Below are 20,104 nucleotides of genomic sequence, written 5' to 3' on the forward strand. Positions count from 1 at the left end.
GTTATTTTTTAGTATTAATTATTTATTATAAACATTGAAATTTATAATTAACTAGAATTTGGGTAATAAACTAAAAAACAATAAACTAGAAAAGTAAATTTAGTAAATATAACACGAGTTAATAATTCAGTTGTGTGTGCAAAATTTCAAAACAATTATCGATACATAATCCGACATCGCATTTTCTGCATTCTCTTATTTTTCACACAAACAACACATTTTCTTCTTGATAATTAGATGCGACTGTCTACGGAACAGGTAGACGATTGTTATAACCAGGCATTATTGGCATTTGTTTACTAAGAAATGCATTTATATTTATCTCACACAAACGTAATAGTATTACTTCTGCGTAGGTGTTCGGAAAAATTGACAAACGTACATATGTGTCCTTAGTCCATACCGATAACTTTTGCCAGACGCATATATGCGCCCATAGCACTCTAAGGGTCTTAAGACTTAGGAAAACGTATATACAGCAACCACGCACACTGTACGCATTTCTGGCGTGCGCTCCCTTTCAGTGACAGTACTTTGGCGGACTGAACTGTCGAAGCGAAAGGGCAAAACGATTAAAACTTTGCATAGGTAGAGTGGAAGAGGGACGCTATTTGTTAAGGATTACCTACATATATCGTCCTCGACGGTAATTTTCAGAAACTTCAATAATGTTACGATATTATTTATAATCAGCAAGCGTTTCGATACTTGCGTAAACCTCAATTACGTACAACTATCGTAGTTAGAATCAAGTGGAATCGCGATTCTTTGAATACTGGGAACATGTCCAACTAAATACTTCAAACCTCGAATGGCTCTAATCTTCTGTTTTCTCACTTTCCGTTACGTGCTTCATTTTTCAAGCTCGCTTATAGCGATTGCTGTAAGTGGAGCCTTATTGCTACATAAAACTAGACGAACCACCAATGTTGGAGGCAACAGCTCTACTATTCTTTACCTCTTCGCCGAAAATTCGACTTGCCTAGTTGCTCGTCACGTGCACGCGCTTCATCGAGAAAACTCATTTACCCGTTGCAGCATCGCAAGATTCACGCCCTCGAAACGCCGCAGATATTTGACGCGCAGCGAAAAGATATTTGCTCGGTTTCCCTCGGAAACAGCTTCCTCCGCAGCGTCGAGCCCGATACTCCTGGCAATAAAGTCCGCGGGAAAGAACGCCGTTCATTGTTCGTTGCGGTGGTGCTCGAGATTAAAAACCAGCATCCGGTCGACTGGCGGTGGCCGCGCGAGTTTTACGATAATGAAAGCGAACCGGCCGCGCTACAACCGCCCGTGAACGTGTTACACGCGCCTGCCACCGTTCGAAACGATCGGCCACGAGACGACTCGGCTCTCGGCCGTTTCCATCGCTCGACACGCTGCTTTCAATTTCCCGCGAATACTTTCCAGCTTCCATTGATCCGCGAAAACGGCAAACGGCCGACTCGAGCAAGCTTTATCCGCCGCTTCAAGAGCGCGGAATGTAATCGTCCGATGCGACCACCGCTCGCGTACCACTTCCAACGACGCGTTCCGCTCGATAGTCAGCTAAACGAAAGCGAAGATGCTCCGCGAGAGGGAATAAATGTGGAATTGTTTCGAGAAACTGAAGCGAACGGGACACGGGTTTCGTTCAACCGTAACTGCTAGAGCTACGTATCTATCACGAATTGCACGGTTGCACAGTGTCTCGTTGCTTTATTTTCGCTTACCTCTCGTTGATTTCAAGGAATGTCTAGGTGCGAATGATTCTGCAACAGCGTACAACGATTGGCTGTGGATGATAGATTCTTTTGCGTTCACTTTGTATCGGTATAATAAATACGAAATTCCAGGCATCTCCATTTATGGGAACGTTCGAACGATCAATATCGTTGTCAGTATTTAAGGTCGTCAACGTCATCGAACGAAAGAGGTCCTCTAGACGATCTATATATATTATCCGTGCGATAAACTTAGGAGGAGACGTCACAGTTGGGTCATTGATTTTGATAAACCTTTTTCTGACAAATTTAGAGCAAAAACAAGTCGACCCGTATTCTGTCGTCCTTTCTTTCTTTTTGGTAAATTCTAGTTATTTAACAAAGATACTAAATATATTCAGTCCATGTCGTGGAAACAATAAATTCCTATTAATTCCGATCACAAACAGATGTTGGTTAATTTAATAGAATTTTTATAGATCACGATGGAAATTGTTCATCCACGTTGAACTTTATTCCACCATATTGTACAGGCTATTGGTAATGCTGTGACGCTGCTTTTACCGCCAGGCAAAAATACATTCTTTAATTTATCATCGATTATTTGCAGTATTTTTTAAAGATACGATTAAATATTCTTGGTGCACGACAAAATTCAATTGAAATTTCCCAGATAACGCGAGGAGAGCAATGCGCTCTTGTAACGCGTCGGTTTTCATCGAACGTTCGTTTTGTCGAAAATACTAGTATTTTTCGTATTTTTACGATATGTAGTACTCTATATATCGTAAATAATATAACGCAATTACAACAGATTAAAAAAAGATAGACAAAGGGGAAAAATTAATGAAAGTGATGAAAAAATTATTGAAAAATAAAATATCGTACAAAAATATAGAAATGGATCTATAAAAGAACAAATAGAAAGGAAAAATACAAAACAACACAATTATCGATCACAAAGGGCATTTGAAATTTAGAGATCAAGGAATCACTAAAATGTTAAATATTTTACCAAATAACGAATATTCCCAAAAACCACCGAATATGGGACGGCTTATTTTTGTTTTACATCCGACAGGAAAAGTTTTATCAAAACCGATGACCCAACGACCGTGGCGTCTCCTTATTGGTCGTTGTATCGTCCAAACGAAATAATAATTTCTCTTCGTGGAAATTTCATAAATCTTTACGATTTACCCTAAACGTAATTTCTACGTAACTCTATGTTCCTATGAAGGACCTAGTTTTAAAGATTAAAGTCAATGCGGCGTCCATATCTCGACAGTGACAGCGAGCAAAGTGGTAGAAGGTAGAACGAGACGCAAGAGAAGTCGGAATCGTACTCACCAGCGAGCAACTGCAGGGAGCCCAGGACTCTGGTGTGCTTAGGCGTTTTCAGTATGTGCGGCAGGAAGCTGGTGACAGCGGCTAGCAGGGTGAGCGCGCCGATCAGCGCGATCGCGACACCGATTCCCATGGTGACGGTGCTCGCCTGCCACCAAGCGCTCGGAATGTCCCAAAAGCTAAAATCAAATATTGTCTCTATTGTAACGTTGCACGGCGTTCTCGTTAAACTGCATTGTTGACAAAATTCCGAGAAAATTGAATTTCAAGTTGTAAATTAACGGGCCGAGCACCGGGGGCGTAACTTTGATTTAAAGCTAAACTCGATTTTCCCGCCGGTTTCCCCCTCTCCACCCTCACCACCCCCTTCCCCTAACGCTAGTATGCACGGTTGCGGTCATTCATTTGTCGTCGCGTTAATTGCAATTGTCGGATCAAATCTGACCTCAGGATACGGAGATCGCTGCCTGAAACGAGTTCAATTATTTTTTTTACCGTTACCTAACGTTCGTGAAATTGGCCGGTCAAAGCGAACGGATGTTAAAAATTTCGAAACCGGACGAAATAAAAAGCTTATCCAGCCAACCACGCCACAGTCGGCGAACCATCGCGAAAATTTCTGCCCGCGTGCGTTGCGTCGCAAGCTCGCACTAATTTCCGCTCTGTTTTGCGTTCGTACTGAAAGACGTGGTTTCCGACAATAGCGACGATTAACGTATTCCATGTTCGCTGATGCAGTGGCGGACTGGTTCGAAATATGCGCCATAATTTTGTTTCTTGTTCTTTCACACGACATACTTCATGGTACGTCAATATTGTAGATATTTGTTATAAATATCAACTGTCTGCTGTTCTATCCGCGACTGCATATTTCTTAGACCGTAAGTCGATGGTAGAAATACTTTAAAATACATTTTCCCATCTTTTTGATAAAAAAAAGACACGATGCTCTAAGATCAGGATTGGTAAAATAAAATTTGAATTTTTAAATAAACTGACCGAAGCGTAATCGAGATGCAATTACCGGGCTAAAGGGAAAGACTATTCTGTTGCGTGGAAAATTGATTCGCGGATATCCGTGAATCTGATTGCAATATAATCTCTGTAGATGCTATAAACATGTATGGTATAATAATCACAGTATTTAGCTAAGTACACAAATAAAAACTGTTCATTAACATCGTACGGTGCAGTACACGGTACATTGCAGCGAGACCTTTCTTCCACTTTCAAGTATTTTCACTGTGTTTTTATGTTTTGCACGTACCTTGCACCTGTTTTTCACGCGTTTGTTTACCTTTTGTAGGTAGAATACTCGTAGAAAAATATGCCACTCGTTCCGAACCAGTTGCTGCTAAGCGAGTGCTACCATATTTACTTATTTCAAAATCAGTCAACGTGCTATGCACGTCACTCGCGCCTTAGAAGCATATTAAAACTGACGTGCATAATTTCTCTTCTCGGTGCAAGAGTTTAAGAAGAACGCGCCGGCATACGACGCTTTAAAACGTCTATCTAAAACGGAACAAACGTCTGTCCAGGTCTCACCCTTTTAATTACTTTACTTTCGCAGCAATACAAACTCGCATAAATAGCCGCATCCTGAAAGTAAAAAAATGATAAAAATTACAGCTTCTTTTAGGTGGCGAAACCGTTTTAAAACGCTAATGTCTTCTTTCATCGACTTATACGAACGACCGTGCTATCGCCGATGAAGGAAAACGAGTTCCGTGTGCTTCCGGCATTGTGCACGATGCATTGGGTCGCGTTAAAGCCTACTGAACGTGCAGCATTCCGGTTGAATTGGCTGACCTGAAACGCAGGACGCGCGGTTTTCCCGATAAAATGTAAACAGTAGGTGAAAAACGCGTCAAAATGCGGCACCGGCTACTAACTCCCCCCCTCTGCTCGCGCTGCTTTTAATTAACGATCTCGAACTCGAAAAATTTCCGAAGCGGCACGAGCTTTCGTTCGATCGCGATGCAAAATTCGCTCGTGATTTTTCTCCTCATCCCTCTCTGCCGCTTGAAAACGAGATTGCAGGAAACTAGCACGGATTGTACGCTATGCGCATTTGTAATTCGCAAGCCTCTCTAAAAAGTGTTTCGAAAGGATGCGGTTGAACTTTAGAAGCGCGCAATAACAGCAAAACAATCAAAACAGCCGTAATAAACGCGGATGAAAACATTATTAGTTTCGAAGTTGTAAGATGTTTTCATCGGTGAAGCGTTGCTTCCGTTTAGGGAAAACTCTATCCGTCACAAATCTACATGCACTTTCATCGATTTGTTAAAGGCATTTGTTGAAAATTACAACGTGAGTTCGCGCTCGCCATTTATATGCAGATGCGCTAATTACAATAAATAGTAACTAAGATAGTTCTAGATACAATCGATAGATTTAATCGATAGGTTTAAGATGTTCCCTTGTTTTTATCCCTAATCCATGTAAGAAAGTGCAATAAAGATTTTTCGGCTCAGAACGGTGTGATAGATTTATTCAAAGAATAAAATAATATGATTCTACCTCTAAATAAAGAAATAACAGTATTTCTCGTGAAGAAAATGTGCAATTCCAAGTCTGAGATAGGTAAATACAGTTGTATTTTATTAGCATCAAATGTATTAATATCTAGAATAGTTTTTACAAATTAGACGTCCTTTTCCATCGAACTCTTTGTCTTGACAACTCTTTGTTGTCCGGAAAATGTCTTTCTTTCGCAAACGTGTTTTCTATAACAATGCACCTTCATACAAACGTGAAACCAAGTCTGTGAAATGTCGCGATGTTTATCTCAACAGAACAAAACGGATCGTACGTAATTCGACAAAATAATATAAAACAAAAAGGTTGCGCGTCTATTGTATCCTCATAAAACGAAAGAAGCTTTTCGATATTACAACAGCATGTGGATTTTACCACAAAGCGTTCAAATTAACGGTGAATTGCTAATTATCACGTTGTAAATTCGAATTATCTATTCAAAATACGGGTAGCAAAATGTTTTAACTATTCCTCAAATATGGTACGTACGTATACGCGTTGGATATTTTTAAATATCACCGGTTCTATCGACACCGAGGATCTTCCTCTGGATTTCGAGAATTCTACTTAATCTGCGTTATGATATAAAAACTAAACAATCTGAAGATGCTGTTACATGCTGGCGAAGTTTGACCTTTTGAAACAGCCTGTGTATTTGGATCACGAACGAACAAAAATATCGGATTGAAGTGGAGCACGATATTTATACCGATTTGGATTTCGACGTTTAGCCGGCTCGTTGCGGCAACGAATCCGCTAAAAATCCCATGAGAAATGATTATTTTTGACATCGTCGAGGGCTACAGATCCTCGCCATGTTCTCCATCAAACGCGTACCACTCGATAATGAAAATATGACAAACTAGTTTCAAGGGCGTCGATCTGTATCTAGCGATTGTTACGCGACCGAGTTAGCTTCGCAGCGAACCATAAAAAGCAGCGAGTTAGATGAATTCGACGTTGGGAAAATTTGGTAAATAGCATAGCAGCAATTGCGCTGTGTATTTGTAAACAAATTTGTAAACGCTGGCAAATTCAACGAAAATAACGAAAGCAACGCTCCGTAACAAACGCAACCATATTTACAGGAAATTACGTTTTAATCCCAGTTTCGTAACCGATCGACCGCAAAACGCGTCGAAAACGATTTGTGCAAGAACGTGGCAATTGATCGCGCGATATAAATAATTTATACATATAAGTAAATAAAAACGAGCGGGCTACGCGTTATAACGATGAAAGCACACGAACATTTCCAGTTTTCACAACTGTTTATCGCTCGTATCACGAGCGACGAAGCACGTCGTTATCTGATATCGTACTAAGAAACGACTTATGTTATTTTTTCAAAAAGAAAAAGAAAGGATTATACTCGGTGGAAAAAGAAACGATAGAAAGCAAGTTTATTCTTCCTTCGTACTTATAGAACCAGCATAACGGAGTATTTTATTCTGGAAAAATTACAGACGGGAGAATTGAGCTGCAATGAAACGAAATCGTAAGAATAAGAGTACACGTAAGATTTCGTACTTTGTAAATTTATGCAAAAGTACTTGTCGACAATCCTCTTTTCACGTCTGTAAATAGCATTTTATTCTTTCTTCAAACAACTGACACTTCTACTATTGAATTTTAATAGCGTTTTAGCGATGTTCGGGCGTTGTATTATCACGCCAGTCTTCAGCCCACACCAGCGAATAAAATATATTTCATAGTAAATTAATTGACAAATATTTCGCGAGGAGTAGAAATAATTAAGACGATTTCGCGGATCGGCTTCGCCTGTAATTTTCCTCTTCTCAATAGCGAACCGCGTTGCGCCTCCGTGAGCTGTCAGGGTCAACGATTTAGCCGAAAGGCGGCAAGCAGGAGGCTAAGCTCCTAACGCTCTGGCGAACAAAGTTTTTCCAAGTTGTCGCCCCGCGGAATTATTCCAGCCCTCTGGTGCGAATTATACGAGCTCTTACGTCTTCGCCAAGCGAAATTAACTCGCCGATTGTTGGCCGGTGTCTGCGAGCTGGCGAGATGCCGGGGATATCGGGTGACACCTTCGAACTCGCGAGGAAATTGAAGTTTTCCGCGTGGCTGGCTTCGAATAATCCGCGGCGCGACACCTCGAAAGAGACTCGAACGAGGTCGACGAGCGAAGGATCGCGAAAACCGGCGTCGGAGAATTCATATCGCCCGTGCTCCCGAGCGCCTCTTAATAAACACAACTCCGCCAAGTTCTTGTTTCCAAGATATGGCCACTTGAAGTTTCACCGGTCTCGTTTCGTCGAAAAGTAGCTCGTTGCGAATGAGAACACGCGAAATTCCGGCTATTCCTTAAGCGGCTCCGGGAATTTATATCGCGCACTTCAGAAGCAATAAAAAAGGCTTAATAATCGCGGGCCAGCCAACTTCTTGTTTCAGAGATACGGCCGCTCTAAATTCCCTCTAAACTTACCTCGAAAAGAGCTTATACGAGGCACAACTCGTTCTCTACGTTTATCTCGTCCGTTATGGGCTATTCGTACGAAACCGTGTATCGTACTTAACTTTTTGATTAATTAAGAAAAAAATCGGCCCACGCTTGACGGTTACTTTTCATCGTGTCCTAGTGTCCGTCAATAGATCGTTACGCTGTAAAACACCTGCACTCGTTCTCGAAGAGACTGAATAAGTCTTCCAGTATGTTTGGCTAGTTATTATGAATCCAAAACTATTATTTATATATAATTATGCTTAATTAATATACTGTAACTATTACAATTTTGTTATTAACAATTACGGAACCTTAAGTGTACGATTTTCTACAAGTTTGCCATACGCGTTTAATATCGAGCCTCGTTGCCCGTGTTTCGTACAACGAACGTTTCACAAGACATCAACAGCCCGTGAAAGATTTTCGTAAGCGTGGTTTTCTTCGAGGAAGAATCAAGTATACAGATATATACATACCTGGAGTATCTGGCGCACTCGTAAACTATTTCGGGAGGGGCGTTCGTTGTCCTGAGCCGTGGATAGTTGCAGCGTCGAAAGGAACTAAAGTACGCGTCTGCCTTTCCTAGCAGTCGTCCCTGAAATGCGGAACACACGCGTACAAACAGACAGGCCGAGCAAGAGTTTGAACGCGAGGCGCTTCAACTATGTTAAAGCATCTCGTGATTCGCTGCAGACCCTTTTACGATCTTCGCGAATTTCCACGAGTTCCAAAGAGGCGATGTCGACGCAATGGCGTCAAGGTTAAACGTCCTCGCACAAATATATTACTAATTTCGCGGAGAAGACTGTTTGCGTGTTCTACCACACGCGTATTTCCAACTATTTTCGTCTCGAGTCGACTTTACTCGCGCGGAAGCTCGTTTAAGAGTTGGCTCGACGACCGATTTCGAGTCAAAGTGGAGGCAACGTGGCGCGTTTGAATTTCACGAGAAAATCGCGTACTTCGAATCGGTTACTTTCGCGCTTGCATTTTCCAGTGGATCTTGGCCGGGTTAATGGTGCTCGGCGCTGAAGGAAAACAACTCGCTGAGACGAGAGAGAAGGAGCGCAAAAGAGATCGTTACTCTTACACTTATACCCTCTTACTCTTTACACGAGATTCGCCATGGTTTTGTATTAGAACTCGATTCACGAGCGAAATCGTTGACCCGGTGCCAAGTAGTTTCTTCGGCGAGAGATTAAGTTTTGCAGCGGTGTCCTGCGCGTCGTATCTTGGACGTTTTTCTTGCCTCGCGAGGCATCGTAAAACCGCGCGCCGTTTCGCTTCGCAGTGGAACAAGCGGCTAAAAGTCGGACAGCATTTCCTGGGATATTATTCTTGGTCGACGCAGTGGGAAATTCGATTGTTCGCCGTGAAGCGGCTCTTCGAACCGACTTCTCCCTTCGACCTATCGTCCGTACGCCTTTCGTTCAACGTCCACAACGATACAGAGAAAGCTTCTAGAGATCCTCGCACCAAAGATAATTCGCGCCAACGAAAACGACCAACGTGTACGAATTGTCTCGTCGTAGCTGCAGATTGTGTTTTCTGCAGCTATAGAAAAACGCAAGAAGCGGAGCGAGATCTGTCTTCTAATCGCACGCGCTTCGTCTAGCGAGATTTCTGCTGAAACGAACAGATCCGATTGCTTCTTCGGCTGCGAGTACGCGAGTAGTAGGCGAGCAAAGGCGCGAGCGCGGCAAAGCTAATGTAAATTCACTTATGCATTTATTCATTTCGCTACTCGAGTATTTTCTAAGCCATTTAGAGCCTCCTTCTGCGTTTCGCTGCTCAAGAAGGATATATACGTTTCGAAGGGACACTCGTGCACGGCATGTTGACGTCGAAATTATTCATCGACTGCTTTTTCCGGCCGTTCCTCGTGTCGGCTTAACAACGAGTCGCTTCGAGAAGAACGTCTCGGACCTAGCACAGCTCCGCCAATTTCACGAACAATTTGCTCCAATTTCGCCCTGTACTTCCCATTCTTTCATACACCGAATGGATACACTGAAACGTCGATTAAAACTGACTTCGAGATAAAAGACCGAGGATAAATCCGCAGCTACAGTTAATCACGCAACGTTAGCTGAAACTTGTAACTCATTGCTGTCTGGTGTATATTCTGCGTGCAGGATATCTCGCGTCTTTTGTTTCTCGTGTTCGATGAGAGCGATTTTAGAATCTAAAATTGCCTTTTAGTTCGAGACACAGTTCGGTTCCCTTGAAAGATTTTCACGGGAAATGGATTTTGAAAATCTTAGCTCACCGTAGATCGACGAAATTTTCTAGGAAGAACCAAAGATATAAATACTAGAAAAAAGGATGCTTTAATATCTTTGATATTTCTACACGTATATATGATAAAACAAGCAACGTATTTAAAATTACGAGGAGGATGGAAAAGCACATGCTTGACTTGAAAATCAAAGAGGAAAACAATGTTGATAACGCGCAATTGATTGGCAATATATTGAACTTTAAAGTTATTCCTTTGTAAAATATGGAAATACGGACGCATTTAACCTTAAAAAGCAAATAATTTTGTTAACGCGAAACTGTTCGACATAATGGATTTTGAAATTTTCCCCTATAAAACGTGGAAAATGCGACTTATCCGGTTCTTTGCCCGTACTCTTCGTACGTTCAAAAACCATCGCCAACGCTTCAGGAACTAACCAGGTGATTCAAAAAACGATTGTATCGCGTATGACATTTACGTCGGATGATCAAAGATATGGATAACCGAGATCGGTGGAAAACGCGGATAATCGAACTTCGGTTGATCGAAGCAACGAACTGTACTTGGACACTTTCAGCCGAAAGGAACGCTGTAACGTTAATCTTTTGTAAGAACGGGGCAAGAGAAATACGAGGTGGATACGATCGTTTCCGATGAAGTCCGTGTATCAGAGAAAAAAGAGAGGGAAAGGGTGCGGTTCACGCGGCAAGTTTGTACGGCAGCTCGGAAAATGCTTTATTACTTCACTTATTGCACGGTTCACAAAGCAATCTTTCTCGTAATTTTGTTCGGAAGCATCGACGAGGCAAGTTGTACGCGTCTCGACTGTTTCTTCGCTGGGGCGAAAGAATTGCACGAGATATCCACGAACGGAATAATGGGCAGCAAAGAAGGAGGAGAAGATAGAAACTCGGCGAGAAATTCGAGAAACGGAGAGGGAAGACTCGCAGAAGCGTTAAAAGAGAAACGTCGACGCGAACGAGTTTTTCTGGAAAGTTCGGCGAATCCGGGCCGCAGGGAGCCTGCAAGAATATCCCTAGCTCCTTTCAAGTGCCAGTACTCGAGCCCAATTTGCGAAACAAGCGTCGTTCCTCCGTCCGTAGCCGGGTTAAGTGGAGTCGGTCTACGTCCCATTGGGGCGCGATCGCGAGATCCCGGTGACGTCGCATGACCCTCTGACAAGGGGAGTTCGTTTGCAATCTAATTCAGTCGCCTTGAAAGGAGTCTGGCATTGGCCAGGTAACGCCGAACAATTCCTACGAGTTGCAAAGTTCCGGTACCGACAGTCAACCCGTGGCCTCGTCACCGACCCGAATCCCATTTCTCCCGTAACGAACCGTGCCTCGCGAGTTTTCATCCCTGTTTGGTCTTTACGGGTTAGTTTGTTGGCTTTAGTACACGAACGCGTGACACAGTATCTCCGAGCAAGATAGAAACTTTATGATTTAGCCCATTTGACCCTGGAGGACATATACGTCCCAGCAAACATTTCTGATTTCTCTGTTTGCTTGATCCTTTCAAGTAGTCTTTATTATTTTTATGACCAGCATACGCATTGACGCTTCAATCGATTACAGTAACTGCACGTGGATGTTAATAGAACAGGTGTAGATTAAGGAGAAACTAATGTCTTAAATCATCGAGTAATGGACGTGAATCGTTTCTTTAAAAATTGGCAATTTCGTCGACGTGTATATTTAGTGGTTTTTTACTTAAAAATGTTAGGACCATTTTTGCCTGACCTGTGTCTTAAAAACTGACGCAGAACGACTTATCTCAGATGCCAATTCTGCAGATACCAATATCTCCAGCTAATGAATATTTTATACGTAGAGTAGTCTCCTTAAAATCAATGGCGCGTATGTTCGTGTAACTGTGACGTTCGCGTAATGTTTTACTTTTACCAGCATAACTGAACGTATAACCAACAAGATAGATTCTGGGTAAAAATTTGTTTCGTTTGTTACATGCTATCGCGATAAATGTTGCACGATTCATTAGACAAGGTGTAATAAAATTACACGACACGGAGCGCTCGCATCAAACATTCCATCCACGCTGCATTTACATTTCTTTCGGCTGAATAAATTCCATCGCTCGAGTAGGAATCTGGTGCACTTGTTGAACTCGTTTGTTGTCAACCCATCCACACGGTTCGTTACATCTCGTAATCACGTTGCCCGGGAACAGTATTTCCCTCCCACGCGTAACGTCGCCGCTAAACAATTTCCTACAAAATCTGTAATTCGCCAATTTCGGAGCTCATCGGTATGCTAATGCACCGCTGGCACACGTATCCTCCGGCTTTTGGCTTTCGGTCCAGCCAAGACTCTCAATTGAAAATACTTGCTTGAGAATTCAGCATCGACTGCAGCAACCATCTTCCCTCGTCCAGATTAATCTTCTAAAGGAGGAGATCGGTTTTATTCGCAAATTTTCATCCAGCAAATTTACCTATTCCGCTTACTATGCATCTCAAGGCTACAGGAGTATTACCGGTAGAAACTATGTACGAGGAATAACGTTAAACGAAAGCAAATTCCCGCTGTTTTTCGCTAGACGATCTAACAGACACGTAGAAAGCTGTCGGTGAGAGACGAAAGCTCGCCGTGTCGAATAAAGAAAGCAACGAACAGAAAACTGTCAAACTTCGAATAAATAAAAATGACTTGGAAAAGTGGACTTATCGCGTTTATCTCTAGCAAATTTCGTCTGCTAAGCGTTTCACGATAAAAATTGTTATTATCTAACACCGATGAATGCGGTTTTGACGAAGCTTTCGCTAGAAAATCGTCCGACTCGTGTCAGTTCATCGAAATTTATATCGACTGGCATATAATTGCATCGCACTTCGTTATACCGGGAGAATCAACAGCTAATGAAGAGAATTAGCGAACCGTTTACCGTAGAAGGGACGGGCCGAGGTTAACGAGGTTCGACGGGAAGTCTTGAATTTCGCGTTTCCAAGTTTCGTCGTTTCGTTTGGCGCGCCCGAGTCGGAAAGCGGAAAGTTGCTCGCTATTTAACAGCGACGTAATATCGAGAAAGTTTCGGTCGCGTTACACGTGTAATCCCCGCCTCTATCCGTATCCGCGTTTATCGTATTTGTTCAAAAGGGCAAATAACGTAATAATTTAATCGCTATCGCAACTTTGCCAAAGCGATCGTTGCCAACACGCTGTATTTGCCTGGTACGTTCGATTTATCCAACTGTTTTTCAACATCATACGATGGACAAACATTCGGGACACGCGCATATATCGGATGAAACGCGTGTCTCCAAATAAACGTAAACGCGATTGAACGAATGTTCGAAGAATAAGATCGTTTAATCGCATTGATCCTAAACGTTCGATGTACTCGGTTACTATTTGCGTCACTCGAAACTCAGTCGATCGCGACGAACAATTATCGAAAACTGCCACAACTTTTTAGCAAACGATCTGATGGACAAGTTGAGGACCGCTAATGCGCAACGAAAGCTCGCGTGTCTAACTCGAGAACATCACAGAGCAGCGAAGAGAAAAGTTCCGAACCTACTACGGTTTCTTTGGATCTTTGTTTTCCGAGCAACGTCTTCGCATCCCCGGAGACATTAATATGGCTTGTCGCTAGCGATAGAGTTCCCAAGCAAGTTGGACGGGTAGTTCGACGTGTCGCGTGCTGGAGGTTTCGCAGCCCGAAATTGTCAGAGCTACGCGGCAATTTAATGTCCCCGCGATCGACAGAATGATTTTCGTTTCCTAGCTTCCATCGATTACGTTTTCTAAGGCGTTCGGCGTACTTTCTCGTACGTGAAAACACGCGACTAATCTTTCTTTGATGTATTTGTGATTGTTCGGCTTACCGGTCGCTTTCGAGGTATTCGTAGAGCGACGATATCACGCGGAAACAGGACACCAGACTCGAAAGCTACGTCCCTGGCGCGTGCCTGAGATTCGCTTACCAGGAAGAAATTTCTTGGCTGTTTGTATCCTTTACGTTATCAACCGATTCATAAGCAGACTTTCTTCGGTAAAATGGTTGGAATTAAAAAAACAACAGGCAAAAATTAAAAATGCGAAGTCATTTCTGCAGCGATTCGTAACGGGGATTGCGTGTTGAGATTTCAACGTTAAAGGTGAATATCTTCACTAGGGTAAGACTAGGCTTGTCAAACATCGAATGGCGTAAAGATAATACAGCAAACAATGTATGGTGAAAATTGTGAACAAACTGTGAGAAAGTCAACCTACGCTACGAGTACTTGGACGGTACGTTCCAGTACGTCGCGAGACGTGAGAAGAAAGCGCAACGTACTATCGAAAACAGGATGAGGAGAAGCCGAAGAACCACAAATATGTCATCCACCGTCCAGCATCGTAAAACATTAAAATTTAACATTCTCTTTCTATGTTCGTTGAGACGCGTTCGTCGTTGAACAAAAACGACGTTGTACGCTTTCGTGACTATGTAGCAAAGCTAACGGTCCGATGAAAGCTCGATAGTATCAAAGAACATCGGCAAACGTCGACGTCTTTTTAACGACTTCTTTCACCAGAGACAGAAAGCTCGTATCCTCCGCCCAGGTGCTTTAAATAGGCGTTCTTCTTCCTTTTTCCAGGCGGCGTTCTTCGCACACCGCCTGCTACCAACCGACAGAGAGAAAAAAGGAGGAAGACGACAGGATGCGGCGGACGTCCTTCCTGCAACTGTTTTCGACGATCAACCGTGAGGAACGATAATAATAATAAATACAAACGCGATGTTTGTAAGTAGGTACATATTTATTTACCGTCACCCGTTAGAGTCTCGGTGATGGAATTCGACGAGGATTTTATTCTAAATCGCCTGCGTGTACGATGACAGCACGATGTTTAACAAATACTTATTCGTCGAGAGTTGTTACCTTCCCGATCGTCGAATTCGATGTAACGCTCGAGAAATTTCTATCAAGATTTATTCTATGTTGGTCGCGTCAATGACGATAACGAGGTAGAGTGTCGCGGTTGTTACTATAAAATATCGGGGCAAGTGATTCATTCGCGTCTCCAATAAATAGATACAATCGTGTTGCGTCGTATCACGACGAACCGACACCTAACGAAACCGTGGGTCGTCGAAAAACCAAGTTTATCAACATCGGATTATAGAGATCCGCGTGAAAACGGAGCTGGTTGCTCGATAACTGGCGACGCAACGTTATGAATCGAAATTACGCTCGTTTCACTTTGCGCTCGGCGGGACAATCTACCGGGCCGGTGTTTATTAATTCAACGACGATGTTTAATTTACGAAACCCGTTGTCAGCGATACGAATCGATCGATGTCGGACGCAACTGATATCTCGCCGACTCGATAACCTATCAGAGACAAAATCATGACCGATCCTCCGGTCGTTCTTTCGCTCGACGTGTTTATTTGCCTCGGACAATCGCGACGACGTTCGTCCCGCGCGTCGATCGACGATCGCGTAAATCTTGCAACGGGTGAGGAAAAAGAATTTGGAACGTTGACTTGGAGCATTGACGGACGCTGTTCGGCTCTTAGCCGGTGAGTTACGAGGCGACGAAACGATTCCGTGGACTCGGTTCGCTTCGAAAGGCGATAAATTTGCGAAAATGATCGATCCGTCATCGCGTTACGAGTCGTTGGCCACCTCGTAGCCGGTCTGTCGCCGCAACGAACAGTAAAACGCGAATCGCGAGGGAATAGCGGCGAGAAGCTTATTTGGAATATTAATTTGTAGAAATATCCGCGATCCAACCGTTGTAGAGCTGGAAGAAAGGAGATTATCGTCGACTCTTTTCAGTGCTACGACACGGAACAAAGAGCTAAAAGTGGATCTTTCTGTAAGCGTAAGTCCGAACAAACGTAGAGATTTGCTGTCGTTGTGAGACGCTTACGTTATAATACATGGAACGAGCATACGCATAAACGATCTTCAACTAGCGCATTTGCATCAGACGTACTTACGCGACTGACGCTTATAGGAAATTCTACTTTAACGGCTCTGCGAATTTATAACTGCGACGAAGAAGACATTCATCCTTTGTAGGATCGTAAAAACGAGCAAACGTCCAAGGCATAGATGGCAATATCTCGTAAATAACGCGAATAGCTATGCGCATTAGATAAAAAATAAACGACTGTTCGTTTCTAATTAATCAAAGGCATGTTTTCTTTCGTTTCTACGATTATTTACCAGCTGTCCATCGACAGTTTGTTATTCTCTTTTCGATAAAACTCCTATCGTTACGACTTTAAACTCAACTGTCAGACAAACCGCGTTACGTATAGAACGACTCGACGTATTTTACGAGATTTTACAAAACTAATTTCAAACTTGAATCAACTTCAGTTCGTAAATTGACATGAACAAACATCTCGCAAGTTGTAATTCTTTGCGTTAACACGCGTCCGTCTATTACGCAAACTATATCAACACAGTCAAGCGAGATTCGCGATTGAAACACAATTAGGTTTTTCCTCGCCACTCGTGGAAAACTCTCAAAGACGGAGGTGGAAAAGGCGTCGACTCACCTGAATCCAGTAAGGCAGGTAAAATCCGGAGCAGGCGAGAATCGATGCCACGGTGGACAGAGTCGCCCACAACACGCACAGCACTGTCATCTCATCAGTTTAAAAGCGTCTCTCCTCTATCTTCGCCGCTGGTTCTTCGCTGTCTCTCTCCGTCTCTCGGCCGCTCTCTTCTCCTCTAACCTACTCGCGCATCGCCAACGAAACTGCTATTCGAAACGTGGCAGCCGTCGCGATCCGGGAGAGGATCCCGCTTCACACACCGACGTCTCCGAAGCTCGTTCTTTCTCGACACTCGCGAAATCCACTTGTCACGGTTGTTCGAAACCTCGACAGTTCTTCTAGCTGCTCTCTTTCCTGACGTACACTGGCGACGTACGCAACAAAATTGTCGAGCCTGATCGCAGAAAGGCTCGGCTATGATCTTTCCGATACCGCGCGAACTCACTTTTTACACTGAAAGACGCGAACGCGGAGTAACGTCGCGTTTGGAAGGCAGTCGCGCGTCGAGTACGCCGCCAGAGATGAGAATAGATCGGTTAATAGGTCGGTCGTTCCACGGAAAGACCTGAACAGAGACTCACGGTCAAGGTTCGCGGTGGCCGTGTTTGCTGGCGTTCGCGTGCCCTGGACACAGTCTCGCCTCTCTTCCCAGCTTCTAACGACGATCCATCTATTCGGCTACTGTCTCTCACCACCTACGATACACTGTTGATCGATTTGTCTTCGAATCGGTGGAATGTAAAAACGATTAAAGCACAGGTTCGTCGGGAGGCGGCATGATCGCGAGCGTCAGCACGTTACAAGGGAACAGTTTCTCTCGGCAGTACGAGAGCGGTTTTGTTAATTATAGCCGGAGTGAGGCGCGGCGAAGCGCATGGAGCCACGCCGTGCGTTCGTCGGCTCTCGAGAGAAATTCATCGCGTCGTTAGGTCGCGCGCGCGCGCGCGAGATCCGCCTTCGGATATCAGGATGAAAGAAGAACGGGACGTGACGAGAGAAAAATAGGAAAGAGGGGATCGACAGAGAGGAAAAAAGGGAGTAACGTTTCTTGCGGACACTTTGGTCGATGCAATCGTTTAATTATAAACACGCGACAGGTTCTTGGTGCTTTTTTTTCTCCACGTTGGAGAAATTATCGAGGGAAGCCGACACGAAACAGAGAGAAAAAGAGACAGGAAAGAGGCGGATAGCGAGGGACGACTGGCCAACCGAGTGGAAGTGCTCGGCGCCGCTTCGTGACTGCGACTGAGCCTCGACTCGCTTCAGCCGAGCTCCGCTTTCCACCGCTCCTGTCGGTCTGTCGCGGTGCGCGCCGCCTCGCCGAGTGCCAAGGCGCGCGCTCCGCTCTCCCACTCGTCCACCCTCAGCCCCCATGCCGACTGGCGAACATGTGTGCGCGTGCTGCGACCGCAGCGGCTCCTCCGACCCCCGCCAAACCCTACCGATACCCGTTCTTCGCCGTACTTTCGTCTTCCTTTCGGCTTTCGCCTTTCCTTAACACTTTCCAAAGTAAAAAAAAAAGGAAGAAATTTGTAATTAAGGTGGCCAACTAGTTCCATCTAGTCTCCTGCTTCTGGCTACCTGTTGATGGCTTTCTTGCATTATCACCGCGACAAACTTTTCGTTTGTTATCCACCGGTTCATTTGCACCAGCCTGAAATCCCGTGAGACCACCGGCGGATTTCGTTCGTTCGACTTCCTCAGGGCAGTGTTGCTCGGTGCCTGCGAACGTCGATCTTCGCTCTAATTACGTTGTTGGGAAAGTTTAATTTATTTGTGAGGTTGGAAGGTTCAGTTCCTCGCGATCCGTACGTCGTAAGTCTAAATTCGTACGAGTAAAGTCAAGGAGAGCGTGTGGTTCGAAACAGGGGGAGAATGAAAAATAAGGAAATGCAGTCGGAGATTTCATTTCTGAGAAAAAGTTACCCAGTGTGTTTAAGTTTAATTGCGAACTCGACGGAAGAAAAGGATCGATAGCGAGTTATTCTTGTCCGCGTGTCTTTTTAAAAAAGAACTATTTATAATCAATGATGTATACACGTTATCTTGTTCTACTTTTTGCTCAGGCAATTTTTACGTCGTTCCAAAGTCTGTGATCATCTTGTCAAAAAATTTCAATTTGTATACTTGATTTTCTCTCATATTCTTTGTACGATGTTTAGTAACCGATGTTTCGATATCGATAGTACAGAAAATATTCCAATAATCTTCAATGTCGTAAACTCGAATGAAATTGCAATAATTTCTGGCCTGTTACGAAGGAAATTTGCAAGTTAATTTATTGGGTACCGAGGAACAATTCTTTTATGAAATACTCGTGATATTCGCTCCGCCTCTCCGGTCGTCGTCAAATTATTCAATTGCAAACGATATTTTCCGTAACAAAATATTTCTATAATACTTTCAGAACGTAACACCAAGATGAGCGAACTTATTACACGACGTAGTAGATTCGAAAGCAAGCGTAAAACGTACAATAAAATCCTGCAGTTTAAAACTTCATTTTGAAGAAACTAGAGGTTAAATATGTTTAATCGAGAATTAGGTCGGTAATATACGTGTACATGACAAACTTTGAAAGTGGATTTTCTGAAAAAAACGAGACCCGAAAGGAGAAAATGTTATATTACGTTTCACGACTTAGTTTCACGTGTGAAGTTCACAGGAAGACGACAAAAGCTCATCTTTGTTGAATCTTTTATTTTAATCGTACTTTATGACTAAAAAGGAATATTTAAACACAAAGAATATAAAACTGCTAAAAGTAGCAAAGACATAGCCAACCAAGCTTAACCCGACATTTTAATATTTTTTAATACTTTCGTGTTATGAGAAGCAACGTTATGTTTTTTCACGTTTCGCAGAATTTTTCCCCAAAATCGAATAAACGGACATGGGATTAATTAACAACGTGCTGAATTTTAAATATATTTTCTTGTAAAAAGGAAATACGAAATGTGAATTATCATGTTTTTCCTTTACATATTCGTACATAATAACGTATCGATTGTCCGTTATTTAATCGAGAATTAATCAAATACACGGCCATATATTCCATCACTGTACAAATTTTCAGACTGCGTTTCCTTAAAAAACGAAAAACCTTCAGTGTAGTTTCGTTATTCTTTATTTTCGACTTGCATCAAACCGTAGAATCTCGCCGATTTTACTCGCACGATAAATTTAGATGAATTTACAACGGTATACGGTCAAAAGGCTAGCAACGGCTATTAACAAAATTCGGTGAAACAACTCGTTAACGTTGATTCGCAGTCGTTCGTT

At 43.2% G+C, this 20,104-nt stretch overlaps 1 protein-coding gene across 4 annotated transcripts in view; it reads right to left on the reverse strand.

Moving 5' to 3' along the window:
• The window catches only part of LOC100650585 (LHFPL tetraspan subfamily member 6 protein), a 30,699-nt gene extending 12,534 nt beyond the window's left edge, over positions 1–18,165 (reverse strand). The window contains exons 1-3 of one of the 4 annotated variants that reach the window (XM_012318987.3): positions 16,823–18,161; positions 8,535–8,653; positions 3,054–3,229 (exon numbers count right to left, since the gene is read on the reverse strand). In XM_012318987.3, the coding sequence (XP_012174377.1) occupies positions 3,054–3,229; positions 8,535–8,653; positions 16,823–16,912 (385 nt within the window). In that variant the 5' untranslated portion in view covers positions 16,913–18,161. Of the gene's footprint in view, positions 1–3,053; positions 3,230–8,534; positions 8,654–16,822 lie in introns of all 4 variants that reach the window. The other 3 variants (XM_003402596.4, XM_048414497.1, XM_048414496.1) reach the window with 3 other exon arrangements.
• Positions 18,166–20,104: the final 1,939 nt, after the last annotated feature.

Source organism: Bombus terrestris, chromosome 2 (assembly GCF_910591885.1).
Source record: "Bombus terrestris chromosome 2, iyBomTerr1.2, whole genome shotgun sequence".
NCBI classification, from domain to species: Eukaryota; Metazoa; Arthropoda; class Insecta; order Hymenoptera; family Apidae; genus Bombus; species Bombus terrestris.